The following is a 16,461-nucleotide window of genomic DNA, read 5'->3' on the forward strand; positions in this document are numbered from 1 at the left end:
CCCTGCTTTAGGAAACCTTGGGGAAACTTGAAAACAGCAAAGAAAACTGGATAAACAGGAAACAAAGAACAATTTGTGGGAGATGGGTGGAAGAAGGAATAATGAAGGAATAATGAAGTTTTCTGTAATTATAATTAAAATGTAAAGGAACTAGGATAACAGTAAAGTGAGAACTATAATAATGATTAAAGAGTTGGCATAGAGTTTGGCTAATGAGAATGTGGTGTGCAAGGCAGCAGGCCGGGAATTTTCTGAATTTTTTTAGCCTAACTGTATTCTTCTACATGTTATTCCTGTAGGTAATGTGAATCTTAGCTCTGTGAAACTTAGTTGTGTGTGTGTGGAAATTTTACCGGGGGTGGGGCAGTGGTGGGGTATTTATTCAGTTCAAAATAAAATTAATGTTAAAAAATTTAGTCCACAATGTTCTGAGGTACGTCAGACTGACTGAATTTGCTATGCTTCTCCACCACAAATTGTAAAGAGGTCCCTTCTCTGCAATATCACCTTCATTTCCACTGTAACTAGTTCCTCCTTATAAGTCAGATGGACAAGTTCCTTATTCTTCACATTTTGATGTATTAGATTATCATTAAGTTAAGAAAGTGTTAACTGCTATATTTTAGTCAGAGATTGAGATCAAGCAGACGTCTTTATAACTGAAGTCCCCCATCACAATTAAATCATACCTCTGTTCGAGACATTATTTGTTTGCCAAACATTTCTTTCTGACTGGGCGGTTGGTAAAACAGTATAATCAAACACTGATAGCCTTTCTTTTTCACCTTCATTTGAACCTTATCCACATATTCTCCACGTCCCTGGTTACTGGATTTTTCTCATGTGAGTTTATCTTCTTACTATATATACTGTACTGCACCTCTCCTCCTGCCCCCCAAACTCTTTGCCTAACCTGTTCCTTTTGAATAGAGTATCCCCTTCCAGTCATATTCCAGTCATGAGTCCCATCTCACAAAGTGGTAATGATTCTTATGAGGTCAAGTTGTATTTGTTGCTCAGTCCTGTCTAATTCTTCATGACCCCATTTGGGGTTTTCTTGGCAAAGATACTGGAATGGTTTGCCATTTCTTTTTCCAACTCATTTTACAGATGAGGAAACTGAGGCAAACAGGGTAAAGCGACTTGCCCAGAGTCACCCAGCTAGTAATTGTCTGAGGCCAGATTTGAACTCAGATCTTACTGATACCAGGCCAGTGGCTCTATGCACTGCACCACCAGCTGTACCCAAGTAGTATTAAGATCTTGATTTCGCCTTGCTTGTTAATTATAGTTTGTGTATTTGTGTATAAGCATATGAAGCCATGGGTTTTGTTTGTAGCTCCTTTCTTTGATCATGTCTCCTAAGGATTTTTATTTCTATCTCGATGTTCTTCCTACATTGTAGCTACTCTCTATCCCTAGCTGAGAGCTCATCATTACCATATTTTACGGAATGGTGCAGAAATACAAATCTAATTACCAGATACCATCTTTTCCTACTCCAATTCTGCTTTTCTCTTCTAAAGTCCTTGCTTTTATTCATAGTAGTGATGAAAATGCTACTCATGGAACAAATGTTTTTAGTTTCTTATCTTAGACTCTAGATTAACAATGATTCCTAGATTCCTTATGGAAGTCTCCCATTCTTACCATAGAATATCACTAGAGTAGAGAGTAGCAATCTGGTCTGAAAAGTCTTGAGAAGTTCTCTGTCATCTCCTGAATGTATGCACCAAGAAGATAGCAAGTCTCTCTATTGTTGTCACGAGGCCAACAAGTAGATGCCTCAGAAGTCCTCAGCAAGGAGTCCAATGGCCACTGTTTGTATCTTCTTCCAATAATACCTGCGAATCCACACCATCATACCCTGTACAGGCAGCTACTTCTTCTTCAGCGGATGCAGCTCCCTCCTTTTCAGGAAGAAACTGTTGCTTATTGCCAAATCCATCTTTATCCCTTTTTGCTACTCTTCCCAAACTCCAAGACAGGTCAGGATCCATCTCTGCCTCAAATACTTTTTTTTTTCTATTTGTTGTCATATTGAAGCCTGTTTTCTTTCCTAGAAAGATCACTATTAAAAAAAAAAAGGAAAAAGACCAACATGTACAAAAATATTTATAGCAGCTCTCTTTGTGGTGGCAAGGAATTAGAAATTGAAGGGATGCCCATCAATTGGGAAATGGCTAAACACATTGTGGTATATGAATGTGATGGAATACTTTTACGCTACAAGAAATGACAAGCAGGCAGATTTCGGAAAAGGCTAGAAACACTTACATGAACTGATATAAAGTGTAATGAGCAGAACCAGGAGAACACTGTACACAGTAATAGCAACATTGTACAATGATCAACTATTAATGACTTAGCTCTTCTCAGCAATACAATGATCCAAGACAATTCCAAAGGACTCATGATGAAAAATGATATCCACTTCCAGAGAAAGAATTGATGGAATCTGAATGCAGATCAAAGCATACTATTTTCACTTTACGTTTTGTGTGGTTTTTCCCTTTAGGTTTCTTCTTTCACCTGACTAAAATGAAAATATTTTACATGATTTATACACACACACACACACACACACACACACACAATCTCTATCAAATTGCTTACTGTTTTAGGGAGGGGGAGGTAAAGGAGGAAGAAAATTTGAAATTAAAAATTTTTATAAAATGTTAAAAATTGTCTTTATATGTAATTAGAAAAAGCAAAATACTATTTAAAATGAGAGATAATTGTCTGATCTCTTTTATATTTGTGTACATTTCATATCCTTTAGTAGAACACAAGGCAAGGACTGTCACATTTTTATAAATCAAGAACTAATGAGAATAGTATTATGTGATTTACTGAGCTAGGTGCTGTGGGGGATATAAAAAGTATACTGACAGTCCTTGTTCTCAAGGAGTTTGAATTAATTGAGATTACCTCTAAGAGTTCTAGGGCAGCAATCATAGGAAAAGTGTGCAAACACTATGCCTAATACTCTGAAGTCAGTTTCTTGGCCTTTTGTCAACACAATGAAATTTCTCCCTCTCCTCTTGAATTCTAAGTCAGCCATGATGTAAAAGGCATGGATTGTGAATTTACTCTGCCTGAATTGAAGATGAACTTTTTCTTCAGAGAAATGCGAAGTTATTTAAGGTTACTGCAAATGTCTCAATACTCTTTCCCCTCTGCCCTCTCCCGCGCCACGCCCCCCCCACCCCAGTGCCCCAAACTCCCAAAGTTTTTTTGATAGAAATTCTGGGCAAGAAACTAAGCCCATAGGGGCTTAGGTTTTGTTTTCTTCATTGTTGCCCGACGAAGGCAGTGAATACTGGAGAAAAATTGATTTGGGAAGTGAATAATATGGCTAAGAAGGGGGTGTTTTAGAATAGAATTTGGACTTCAATAGATGCAATTTGTTTTTGTTGTTTGTCCTTCATTCCCAAAGAGGATTGTGACATCAGGAAGTGATGTTATGACTTGCAGTGAATTGGATTTAAGTGAGGAAGTGCTGTGCAAAGTCACCAATATCACTCTCTCCTCCAGAGCCATCTGGGTCCAGTGGCAAGATATTCATCAGGATGACTGGAGATGACCCTGGACATTTGAGGCAATTGGGTTGTGACATGCACAGGGTCACATAGCTAGTAAATGTCAAGTGTCTGAGGCTGGACTTAAACTTAGTCCTCCTGACTCCAGGGGCAGTGCTCTATTCACTTTGTCACCTAGCTAACCCTTAATTCATTGTATTTGTATCCTTAGCACCGTCACATAATATTTAATAAATGCTGGTTAGGGGCGGCTAGGTGGCACAGTGGATAAAGCACTGGCCCTGGATTCAGGAGTACCTGAGTTCAAATCTGGCCTCAGACACTTGACACTTACTAGCTGTGTGACCCTGGGCAAATCACTTAACCCCCATTGCCTCAATCAATAAATCAATCAATCAATCAATAAATGCTGGTTGACTGATAGCCATTGGAATCCCCAATTCCATCAGATCAGTCAAAAGCTGATAATTTCTTACTCCCCTACTTTCCTCCACAAGCTCTAGCACTGACTAAATTGTTTACCTAATAACGACTGCCCAGGATAAAAACTTTTTTAAAATTCCAAGAATAAATCTGATTACTTTTTAAACAAGCTATCCCCAGAATCTGGAGGAAGTTGAAGTATAAATGCTCCAAACTTATAAAAAACCCTATCATTTTAAAGTTTATTTAAATTTCCTTCATATTTAGTTTTCTGAATAGATTTTAATAAGATGGACCACCTGCATCATTATACATTGTCTGTTTGACAATGTATACATTCTCAGACCAATGGACTGGTAGAGGAGGTCCTCTTGATTGGCCACTTTGGTCATTTGATCTATCTCCATTAGACTTTTTTCTTATGAAGTCACATCAAAATTGTCATGTGTGCATGGAAACCTTTTTGTTGGGATGATCTTACAGCGAGGATTACAAATGCTATCCTTTCTGTAACTTAGCAGTGTCTGATGAAGTTTTCATCAAGTTTGAAAATTGACTAAATGCTTTTTCTAAATTTGTAGAATTTCTGAAGTTATCTAAAAAAATTTTTTTTTAAACTGCATTAAAACTTTTGCTGTCCTTCATGTTTGTCTGGAACCTTTTTGCTGATGCTTATTTTCATCACAAAACTAAACCAAGCACATCTGACTAAATATTACCTTTGAATTAAGATCTAAAAGGTTGGGAAGAAAACTTGGAAATTTCAGATGATAGTAAATATTTTGTAAAATAATTTCATTTAACATCAAATGAGAATGGAGAACACAGGATTTGGTTCCAAAATTATCAATAAAGGGCATTTGGGTGTATTAGTTTCTGGTTGTTCCTGTTTCTTATCATACTAGCATAGGTGACCTTTTGTTTTGTAGAAAAAGGAAACAAGAAAAGCAACAATGGGATGATTTCATAAAGAGACTAATGAGACAGAAAACTGATTCTTGGGCCAAAACCATATTTTAATCAACAGTATAATATATATATTGTTATATATTATTATAATACATTATATATAATGTATTATATTATAATATATAATACATTAAAAAAGGAACTCAATTTGGATTTCAATGGGTATGCTTAAAGGACATTTTAATTAAGATCCTCTTTAGTCCTTCATCAATTATTTTGAGTGTCCTAGTTTCAAATACATTCCTTTCTTCTATAAACTTCTGAAAGAGATGAACACCACCTCCAACACCAAAATAATGTGCTTTACTTGCTAAAAACACCTGTCCATTTTCATCCAACAGATTAGCTAAAGTTTGGTGGAAGGCACTGTAATAGCTTGGATTATAGATGGTCTCAGAGGTAAGAATGATATCATATTTTGCAAAAGCTTTTTTGCTGCTTAACACAAGTTTGGAAAACTCCAACCATTCCCCAGAAAAGAATCGACATTTGCTCAAAAGTTCTTGTGTTGGGTTTGAGTTTCTCCGCCTTTTCAAATCTGGCTCACTTACTTCATTGTCTTCATATTCAAAAGTGGAATTCACTATGACATTTGGGATGGTTACTTCATCAATTACAGTGCTATTATAATCTTGAAAGTGGATTTCTTTAGCTTTTCCCTTGAAGGCAATTATACCCAGAAGCCCTGCTCCACAGCCAAGGTCCAACACTCTTTTCCCAGCAAAGTGTACCTCTTCATCAGCTAGATAAGCTAGAAGGTCAAAGGTACATTCCCAGATTTTCAAACCTCCTTCATAGATACCTGTGATGAGATCAGAGTGAGAAGAAAGGCTTTTGGATACTATGTCTTCTCCACAAGAGTTGTCTTTCAAAAAGGCCATTTTCACTACTGACACATGTCCATGCTGGAGACCTGGTATAAGTTCCACCACTTTATTTTCTACCGCTTTCTTTAGATCTTTAGGGATATCATGTTCTCTGGCCACTTTCAAACAAGGCTGCTTTTCTTTTGGTCCCAAATATTCATCTGATTTAACCAGTGAGTTGTCACAGACTTGAAAGGCCTTAACTTCTGGGGATGATTTACATCCCCACAAAGGCTCTCTGGATAAGTCACATTCTTTTGAGGGCCGTTTTCCATCTTTCAATTTTCCTTTTTGACTCTCTAAGACTGATGTCTTTCCTGAGCATTCCAGGCCTAAGGCCTCATCTCCAAGGGCAGGCGATTCATCTTCTAGGTGGCTGTCTATAGTAAAATTAAACTGGAATGCCATCTTCTCATTAAATGGACAGAACTCTGGTATGCAAAGTGTTTTGTAACCATAAGCAAAATATGAAGTATTGGTAAAAGTCACTATTGACTTTAGGAAATTTCAACATTCATCCAAAGAATATGTGGAAAGAAATTCTTCCTGTAAAATCCCATTAGTGACTTGCTGTGGTGAAAAATATCTCTCCAGATAGGTATTTGTAGCCACAAGTGCAATGTTTTTGAGTTCACTGTTGCCTTGTATGCTTTAACATCTCTCAATTTTGCTAAAGAAAAAAGGAAACAAAACTATATTTATCAAATTAGAATGTCACAATTCGCTAACCTGTGATATTAACATCCCAATATACAAAAGATTTTCATATAGGATCAATGCCTTGACTGTTACTCCTAGGAACCTTGTCAAAGAAAAAAGCTATGAGAAGCAGAAACAACTTAGGATAGCTAGCTTGGTTTCCCTTCCTAAATTGTGTAATTAAAAACAATTATTATTCTAGCTAAATTTTCACCAATTATATCTGGTTTAACAAAGGATCTATTTAACAAAATCAGATACCTCTGGTAAGTTGCAAATCAACAAACATTTATTAAATCTCAGAGTTACAAAGAAAAAAAGGGGCTGAATGGCTTTACAGTCACATTACTTTAAATAGGATTGGTCAGATTGCTTCCCTACCAAAATAGAACAGACCAAAAGGGACTGTGGAAAAGAGAAAAACGCTGAGTACTGTGGCAAGAGCACAGGGCTAGGAAAGGTATCAGGACAGAGAAGGGAATGGTATAGCATAAAGACATCATCCTAGGTTCAAGAAGCCTGGGAATTTGGGCACAAAGAGATGAGAGAGGAGAGGAAGAATGGGAGATGAAAGAATGCCAAAGGCAACTTTTAAATTTTTTTTCAAAATTTGTCTTAAGGCAGGATCTATACCCAAGAAGAGACTTCTTTCTTTTCCCCAAAGCAGGTCTATGCAAGGTTTATAGATGAGTGATAAAATATAGTTTTAGGGAATACTTTGAAATAGATGGAAAAGTGGTTTGGAGCCAAATCATGGTGAGAACTATTGAAGGTTTCTGAGCAAGAAATTGACATGGTCAGATGAGTGCCTTAGGATCTAAGAAAGTTATCACTTAACCTCTCTGGGACTCAATTTCCTTTTCTGTCACATGAGGGGACTGAATTAGATCAGATATAGAGTTGGAAGGGACCCTGAAGGCCATATAGTAAAAATTCCTCATTTTACAAGCACTGAAAAGTCAGGACCTCACCTATAGTAGGCATCAAGTCATAGAAGCAATGAAGGTTACCAGACGTTTTTCCCAAGACTGGTTCATCTTCAACAGGTGCCTAATTTGTTTTCATAATGATGACTAAGACAATTATAATAATTGACATTTGCATTAATATTTTCAAACTTTTGCAAAGTGCTTTGTATAAGTCCTATGGGTATTATTAACCTCCCATTACAGATAAAGATCCAGAGATTTGACCAGGTTAAGCCTATGTCCATCTAAGTAAGTGTCAGAGGTAGGATTCAGAATAGGTCTTTCAGATCCCAAATCTAATACTAACAACAACAATAATAACGGATACTTAATAGCACATTAAGATTTATTTGCAAAGCACTGAAGCAGGATTCTGACCAGGTCTTACAGATGCGAAGTCTTAGAATAATAATGATTACGATGACAATAGCTAGCATTTAATAGCAGATAGTTTTGTTTGCAAAGCACTCTGCGATTATCTCATGTGATCCTCTAAAACCCCACTTTCTATGGGAAGCCTTCATCCATCCCTCTTAATTCTACTGCCTTCTGTCTATAAATTATTTCCTAGTTATCCTATACACAGCTTGCTTTCTATTTGTTTGCTAGTTTCATTCTGCCCTTTTTGTATCCCCAGGGCTTACCAACGTGCCTTGCACGCAGTAGGCGCTTAATAAATGTCGACTGAATTGAACACCCTGGGAAGTAGGGACTGGTGTTATCCCCTTTTACAGAAATGGAAACTGAGGCAAGTGTGACGTGACTTGCTGGTGAATGTCTGAGGCTCCCCTTCTACCCGTGTCTTGGGACAGGAGATCCAGGCCCAGGGCTTTGGGGGTCACGTTTAGTGTTCGGTCCCCTAAAGAGCCAGACTCCACGTGAGGTTCAAACCCCTTCTGGAGGCACATTTCGGGGGCTCAGGCCCTCCCTAAGACCAGGAACCCCGACGGGTAGGTCGGTCGGGCCCGCCGCACTCCCAGCTGGCCCCTCCTCACCCCATCCAGCTGCCGTCCGAGCTCCGGGTCCAGGATCCCCCTGCCTCCGCCAGGGAAGGCTGGTTTCACGTGCAGTGCGCGCTCCCACTTCCGGGAAGGCGCTCTCGCGATACTCATGTGCCGTGATCCACTCCTCTCGGCTCCAATCTGATTACGGGTCGGTGAAGAATCTCGGGGAGTTCGCAGAGCCTGACGGGACGGTGGAGGATTATTTCCGGCGCTAGGAAAGGGCGGGACGGATTTGAAGGGGCGAAAGTTTGTTTCTCTTCCGAGACGATGTCTCAGGACCGCGCGGAGCCGGCGAGCACCGTGGTGCTGGAAGAGTTGGCAAGCTGGTCCGAGGACCTATGTCGTCAGGAGCTGCCTTCTGTCCTGCCGCGGCTTCTCATATCCTTGAATGTAGGCTGGCTGGAGGGACGCCAAGGGAGGGGCCCCCGTCCCTCCCCAACCTCTTACCTGTGGGGTGCGCGTGCGTGCGACGCGTGCGTGCTGCGTAAGTAAGCGAAAGCGGAGGCTATTGATGCTCTGCCTGGCATCAGAGAGCGTCCCTACCTTGCGCGGTGTCCGAGCCTTAGCTGGAGGTGGACACGCCAGGGTGCCCTCGTTTAGCGTTCGGGGGACGTTGGCGAGGGATCTCGCGCCTGCTCTGTTGACTTTCCGCCTCTCCCCGTCGGCCCTCTTTCTCCGGGTTTTTGTGATTCCCTTTTATTTCTATGCCTCCCTAGACGCCTTGGTGCATAGTCGGTGTCCTTTACCCCCAGTGAGCCATCCTTCTTGGGGGAATCCATACTTCTGGTCATTTGGGCTAGCCATAAGTAACCCGTCAAACTGTAAGCAAGTGGCTGTCTAGGACACGCCCAGTACATCCATGAGTTTCTAAAAGTACCTAGATTCCAAATAATTTTAACATATAATTATATAATGCCACAGTGGATAGAGTGCTGGGCCTGTAATCAGGAAAACATCTTTCCGAGTTCTGATCTGCTTTGGGACACCTACTAGCTTTGTGACCCTGGGCAGGTCACTTCAGTTTCCTCTTCTGTGAAACGAGCTGGAAAAGAAAAATGGCAAACCACTAGAATCTATGCCAAGAAAACCCCAAATGGGGTCACAAAGAGTTGGACATGACCAAAACACCTAAACAAAGTAATTATATAAATATAAATCATGTAAAAATTGTACTTATGGAGAGGTGATTCAGATGAACACTTATGTTAATTGAAAAACTCACTAAAAGGAGGAGTTTGAACTACATTATAAGAGACAATATGGCATAAATCAAAACTTCTTAAACTATAGGTCTGGACTTCACATGGGGTCATCTAACCTATATACCCCAGGTCCTTAAAAATTGCTCAATCGAAAAGGGGTCCTGAGTGGGAAAAGTTTAAGAAGACTTGGCTTAGGTGATAGAATGCTGAGCAATCCCAGTCAGAAACTCTTTAGCTGTGTGAAACAACAGCAGCAGCAGCAGCTAGCTCTGAGTCTCAGCTCTTCATAAATGAGAAGGTTACAGCCATTTTAAATTGTCTTTAATGTCCCTTCCACTTCTTTATGATCCTGAGAATGATCACATCTTCAAATTTTCAACAAATATTCTTTTTTACTTTGAGATTTTTTTTGGGGGGGGGGAGGCAATTGGGGTTAAGTGACTTGCCCAGTGTCACACAGATAGTAAGTGTTAAGTGTCTGAGCCTGGATTTGAACTCAGGTCCTCCTGACTCCAGGGCTGGTGCTCTATCTACTGTACCACCTAGCTGCCCCTCAACAAATATTCTTGACAGTGGGTTTTATAATGTAGGCAGGTAAAAAGAAACTTAAAAACCAAACGCATTTGGATGGTTAGTTAACTATTAAATTTGGTAGGATAATATTGATTTGGGTCTAGGATCCAATGTCTGTAAGAATTCAGTGAAGATAATAGCAATTTATATGCTACTTTATAATTTACAACAACCTTGTAAGGTTTTGTTAGTATTTAATTCTTTTTATAGATGAAGGAATTAGAATCTAAGATGTTATGTAACTGACCCTGAGGTTACACAAGTTTTAAGTGTTGAAACTTGAACTGAGGTCATTTGAAGCCTAGTTCAGATTCTTGATTACTGGCTGAGGTAAAGCCTTGTAATTTAATAGTTTACCTCACTAGCTAATTTGTGATCCATCAACTTTTTTTTAAAGAAAATATTTTTATAACTATATTTCAATATAATTGGTTTTGTAGTCTTATGCATCTTGTTTTATGCATTTTAAAACATTCTGAGAAGGGATTTCTAAGGTTTTATCGGACTGCTAAAGGAAACCATCCATGAATCAAAAGAGGTTAAGGGACCTGTGCCTTAAAAGATTTAAAAAAAAATTATAATCCATTCAGGAAAGAGTATATAGGGTAACTTTTATTTGGGACTCACCATTAATAGAGATTGTAAAAGAGGTCAAATATTATGGAATTGAATCTGAATTATGTTTTATAAAACTATCTATACATTTTATCAAACCCTTAATTAGATTTGGTGTCAGAAGGAGGTGTGGATCCTGGCTTTGCCACTTACTACTTTTGTGACTTTGGGCAAATTACTTAATTTCTCTGGGCCTCAGTTTTCTCATCTTTTAAATGAAGGGGTTGAACTTGATAATCTCTAAGGTTCTTTCCAGTTCTAAATATATGTTTCTGACTTACATGTTAAGCAGGAGTTTATTTTAAATCTTACAGTAAGAAAGGTAACAAATAACTTTCTACAATAAATAAGCAGTGACTTCATGCTGAATTGGCTTGTGTCCACACTGTGTTTATAGACAGGATTTTTGTTAAGGCCTGTACTAAGAGAATTTCCTGTGTTCAATAAATATGTTGTTTATATTTGTATTCCTATTTATGACATTGCATTCCAAGAAAGTTTCTTATTAAAATGACCGTGATATTGCCAGGTTGTTGGAAAGCCCACTTTCAAAGCTGTGGGTAGTTCAAATTACAGTGAGTATTCCTTAATTAGTTTACTCTATGTATCAGTGTTCTGATAACTGGAAGGAGCACATACGTAAGTAAGAATGTCTTGATTCCGTGATTCTTAATTTTGGTGTCAGTGAAGTCTAGATTCTGCATCTCAGTGAAATTGCCTTTTATTATTGTGCTTGCTCACTGGAAAATAAATCAATTCTCCTTTCTTAGTTTCTTATAGTTACTATTACTTTTCATGAACATAAAGTATTCGACCCAGTCCTCAAGTTATAATGCTTTCTCTATTTAAAAGGGTAAATTTAACCATACTTCTAAAAGATATCAGAATCTATTTCCTTTCTAGACTTTTTGCTATGTGGTATATAGATAAATTTGTATATATAAGTTATAGGATTGAGATTTGGAAAGAGCAAATATAGTGAAGGCGACAGAGAGCTGAGCTCAGAACCAGAAAGACCCAGGGTTGCCTTTGACACATTCTGGCTGTATGACCCTGAGCAGGACTCTTAACCTCTTGGTGATCTAAGCAACTCTTTAAGACTACATGTTGGGGCAGCAAGGTGGCGCAGTGGATAAAGCACTGGCTCTGGATTCAGGAGGACCTGAGTTCAAATCCAGCCTCAGACCCTTGATACTTTCTAGCTGTGTGACATTGGGCAAGTGACTTAACTCTCATTGCCCTGCAAAAAAAAAAACAAAACTATATGTTGCAGATGAAATGCCACCTTGCTTTGATCATTTCCTCATTTAGGGAGTTCTTACACCAAAGAAATCAGTTACAGGCCCTATCCCTATTGCAGAGTTGGATAGAATCTCAAAGGCCATCTCATCCAAACCATACCTTACCAAGAATCCCATCAATGGTATATCATACAATTGGTCATGCTGTCTTTGTTTGAAGGTCTCTCTAGTAAGGGAGAGCATACCACCTTCTGAGGCAGCCTATTTCACTCTTGGACAACTCTTCATTGTTAGAGTTTTATTTTATCAAGCAGAAGTCTGCCTCTCTTTATGTCACTTCCACCTGATTTTCTAGTTTGGTCGTAGGCAGAACAAGATTAATCTCTTTTCCACATGACCACTCTTCAGATACTGAAGACGGCCATTGTAATCTCACTGTCTTCTCTCAGTATTATTCATCCCCAGTTTCTTCAAATGGTATGAAGGCAGTTCCCTATTTTATTCAGATTACTCTCCAGTAGGCTCTCACTATCTTATCCTTATCTTTCTTAAAATATAGCACTCAGGACAGAACAGAACATGATGCTCCAGATGTCACCTGACCAGACAAAATTCAGCAAGACCATCACCTCCCAATTCCTGAATACTGTGCCTATTGTAATGCCACCTAAAATCTTAATAGCTTTTTTTTGACAGCCACATCACAACAGCCTTTAAATCATTTGCTCAGGGTCATAGGCAGTACACTTAAGAATTTGGACTTGAACCCAGGTCTTCCTAACTCTTGAGTGTGACTCTCTCCTCCACACTAGACTGTATAAAATATATATGAACTAAATACAAAGTAATCATTAAGGAGAAGGACTAACAGCTGGGGGTAGGGGGGGTTGGGGCCTTCACATAAAAGGTGGCAGTTCAGGTGATCAGTGAAGGAAGCTAGAGATTCTGATTAGTTTTCTCTGGCATGGCTTTTTTTAATATTTATTTTAATGTTTAAGTAGTTTTATTGATGCCTTTTATTTTTATAGTGCAATCATTTCCTCTCTAAACTGCTTCCTCCCCATTAATCACTTCTTTTTGGGAGGAGTCACATTTTCCTGCTCTGGGACAAAGATTGGGCATCATACCTCTTATGGTTATTTTGAGAATCAAATGAATTAACATATGTAAAGAGCTTTGTAAACTTTACTGCACTTTATAAATGCTAGCTATTGTTATTCTTGTTATGATAAAACTGCCTAGCTTTATCAAGAATAATTCTTGCCTTATACTTCCAGAGAACAAAGGAATAACAAAGAGGGGAGAAAACCACAAAAAACTATACTGGGAAACCACTTGAGCAGAATTAATACATCAAACAAATGCTTCAGTCAGTTCTGTGTTTCACACCTCTAGCCCTTACGTATTCCAAGAAGATAGGAAAGTGTGTTCTCTTTTTTTTTTTGGGGGGGGGGGGTCAGGATTGGTTATTATAATTTCACAAGATTGTGGTTTGGAGGTTTTTTGTTGTCTTTTTTACTTACAATATTGCAGTCATTGTGTATATTATTTTCCTGGTACTGCTTACTTCTTTTTGCATCAGTTCATGTAAGTCTTCCCATGAGTTTCTGTATTCTTTATATGTTTTATTTTTTATACCACAATTTCTTATATTCCATTACATTGAAGTACTACAGATTTGCTTAACTATTCCCCAGTCAATGAGCATTGACTTTGCTTCCAGTTTTTTTGCTTCTACAAATAGTGCTGATATAAATATTTTGGTATATAATTGACCTTTTCATCACTTCCCTCCTTAGGCTGTATACCTACCTTTTGGATCTCTAGGTTAAAGGTTATAGACATTTTAGTTACTGAATAATTTTAATTCACTTTCCAGAATTCTTTGGTGAACTTTAAACTCTCTTTAGAGTGTTTGTGATTCCACAATTTATATCCAGCATTGAGTATTGTCATGTTTTGTCATTTTTGCCAATTTTCTGGGTGGGAAAGTAACTTCAAAATTGTTTTGATTTTCATTTCTTAAGTAATTAGTGATAGAGCAATTTTTCATATGGTTACTAATAGTCTGCAATTATTTTGAGAATTATTTATTCATATCCTCTGATCACTCTCCACTAGGGAATGACTTTTGGCCTTCTGTATTTATTTGATTTACTAGGAAAGTAATATGTTGGTGATAAGATCCTTATCATAGGTATTTGATGCAACGTTTTTTTGTTTTTTGTTTTTTCCCCCAATTGCCTGCTTTCCCTTTTTATCCTGGTTAGACTGATTTTGTTGATAGAAATCATTTTCAGCTTCATGAAATTGTAAATATCTGTTTTATTTTTTCTGATTACTTGTATCTCTTAATTGGTTAAGAATTCTCCCTCAGATACAGTTAGAGCTATAGCTGTACCCTGATCTTTTCTCCTAATTTTTTTATCATATGACTTTTAATATTCAGGACATATAACTGTTTGAGCATAATCCTCCATGGCCTCTCAGCATATTTTGATTCCAATTCCTTGCTAGCACACAGTGGGCTATATTGGTATATGTTGGAACTCAGAAAACTCCAGTGGTGGGGGGCAACTAGGTGGCGCAGTGGATAAAGCACCAGCCCTAGATTCAGGAGGACCTGAATTCAAATCCGGCCTCAGACACTTGACACTCACCAACTGTGTGACCCTGGGCAAATCACTTAACCCCCATTGCCTCACCAAAAAAAATAAAAAGAAAAGAAAACTCCAGTGGCTTTTTATTACCTCAAGGATAAAATGAAAACTACTCTTCCTAGCTTTTAAAGCCCTACAGATCTTGTCCTCAATCTGTCTTTTTAGCCCCATTGGACATTACTTCCCTGTTTGGCCTCAATAATTCAACCAAACTGAACTTGTCTCTGTTCCTCATACTACACTCCATTTCCCACCTCTCTGCTTCTGTACTGGTCAGTCTCATGCCTGGAATACACTTCCTTCTTACTTCATGGAGTCTCTCTCTTCTTTTACAATGTAGCTGAAACTCCATTTTCTTCAAGAAACTTTTCCTGACCCTCAATGCTAGTACCTTCTTTGCCAAACTACCTTGTTTTCCACAGTTTTGTATATATTTCTGTTTATTGACTTTGTATTTACACTGTATGCACTTAGATATTTACTTGTTGTGGTCCCCATTACAATATCATCTCCTTGCAGTTAGGGACAGTTTCATTCTTTGTTCTTATATCCACAGTGCCCACCATTGTGCTCGGCAGATAGTGGATATTTAGTAACTGCTTATTGCTTGATTGAGGTCTATCTCCAGGAATGGGATTGCTGGGTTAAAAGGTATGAACAGTTTAGCCTCTTTACTTGCATAATTCCATTTGATGTAAAGGAAACATATTTTCTCTAGAAGCACATCACTCTTTGGTTTCAGTTACTTGACAGTTTTTCTGCTAAGAATTGTGTAAATGGCTATTCTTGACATTTTAAAACAAAATATTTTTTAGATAATACTTAAAAGTGGATGCCCTCTTCTGGGGATGATTAAACAATTTGTGATACATAAATGCAGTGATGGAATATTACTGTGCCATAAGAAGTGATGAATACAGAGAATCATGGAGAGATTTTTTTTGGTTTCTGCTTGTTTGCTTCTGCTTGGTTTCTACTCCATCATCATTATCCTCCCCCTACCCCATAAACTCATCCCCAGGAAGCTCATCATCATGGAGATTTCTTTAGTTTTCCTACTTATATTCTTTCGTATCCTTAGCTGCCTGTTTCTCTGATTGGATGGCTGGAAAGGCAGAGAAAAAGATTCCTCCCAATGCCTCCCTTTATAGAGGGCTCAATTCCTAGCCAGCTCTTCATTTCATTTAATTAATTTTTTTATTTGAAATTTAGAGTTCCAGATTCTATCCCTCTCTCATTCCCTCTCTCCCTACCCTCTCCCCTCCCTGAGGTGGTGAGCAATCAGATATAGGTTATACATGTGTAATTATGTAAAACATTACCATATTAGTCATTTTATATAAAAAGATTCAAGTAAAAAAAAAAAAGCATAAAATAGCATGCTTCAGGCTGTGTTCAGTCAATATCAATTCTTTCTCTGGAGGAGGATAGTATGCTTCATCATTAGTCCTTTGGGATTGTTTTGAATCATTGTCCACCTCTTCATTTCAAACCAGCTTCTCTGCTTGACTTTTACTCTACCATCCTTTTCTCCTGCCTGCTTCACCCCCTTTCCCCCTTTCACCTTCATTTTGTGTATCTTTCCCTTTTAGATTGTAAGCTCCTTGAGAGCAGGGACTTTTTCTTAGTGTTTAGCGCAGGGCCTACCATATAGTAGGCCCTTAATAAATGTGTCTTTTACTTGTTTAAACTGATACAA

The 16,461-nt window shown here is 38.3% G+C and overlaps 2 protein-coding genes across 4 annotated transcripts in view; one reads left to right on the forward strand and one right to left on the reverse strand.

Moving 5' to 3' along the window:
• Positions 1-5,076: 5,076 nt before the first annotated feature.
• On the reverse strand, positions 5,077-8,592 carry METTL18 (methyltransferase like 18). Of its 3 annotated transcripts, none has more exons than XM_044002679.1 (2): positions 8,463-8,592; positions 5,077-6,470 (listed from the first exon to the last, which is right to left on the reverse strand). In XM_044002679.1, the coding sequence occupies exon 2, from the start codon at positions 6,206-6,208 to the stop codon at positions 5,090-5,092; it is 1,119 nt and encodes a 372-aa protein (XP_043858614.1). In that variant the 5' UTR covers positions 6,209-6,470; positions 8,463-8,592; the 3' UTR covers positions 5,077-5,089. The 3 variants fall into 3 exon arrangements, with proteins under 3 accessions (XP_043858614.1, XP_043858615.1, XP_043858616.1); XM_044002680.1 differs by lacking the exon at positions 8,463-8,592 and adding an exon at positions 8,112-8,452; XM_044002681.1 differs by lacking the exon at positions 8,463-8,592 and adding an exon at positions 7,471-7,571.
• An 85-nt stretch (positions 8,593-8,677) lies between these two features.
• Positions 8,678-16,461, forward strand: part of C4H1orf112 (chromosome 4 C1orf112 homolog) — a 58,746-nt gene continuing 50,962 nt past the window's right edge. Inside the window, exons 1-2 of the mRNA XM_044002675.1 lie at positions 8,678-8,849; positions 11,461-11,500. Coding sequence (XP_043858610.1) covers positions 8,739-8,849; positions 11,461-11,500 — 151 coding nt within the window. The 5' untranslated portion in view covers positions 8,678-8,738. The remainder of the gene's footprint in view (positions 8,850-11,460; positions 11,501-16,461) is intronic.

Source organism: Dromiciops gliroides, chromosome 4 (assembly GCF_019393635.1).
Source record: "Dromiciops gliroides isolate mDroGli1 chromosome 4, mDroGli1.pri, whole genome shotgun sequence".
NCBI classification, from domain to species: Eukaryota; Metazoa; Chordata; class Mammalia; order Microbiotheria; family Microbiotheriidae; genus Dromiciops; species Dromiciops gliroides.

Excerpts from the sequence above, each read along its gene's own strand:
- METTL18 (XM_044002679.1), bottom strand. The coding sequence starts at position 6,208 with ATGGCATTCCAGTTTAATTTTACTATAGACAGCCACCTAGAAGATGAA.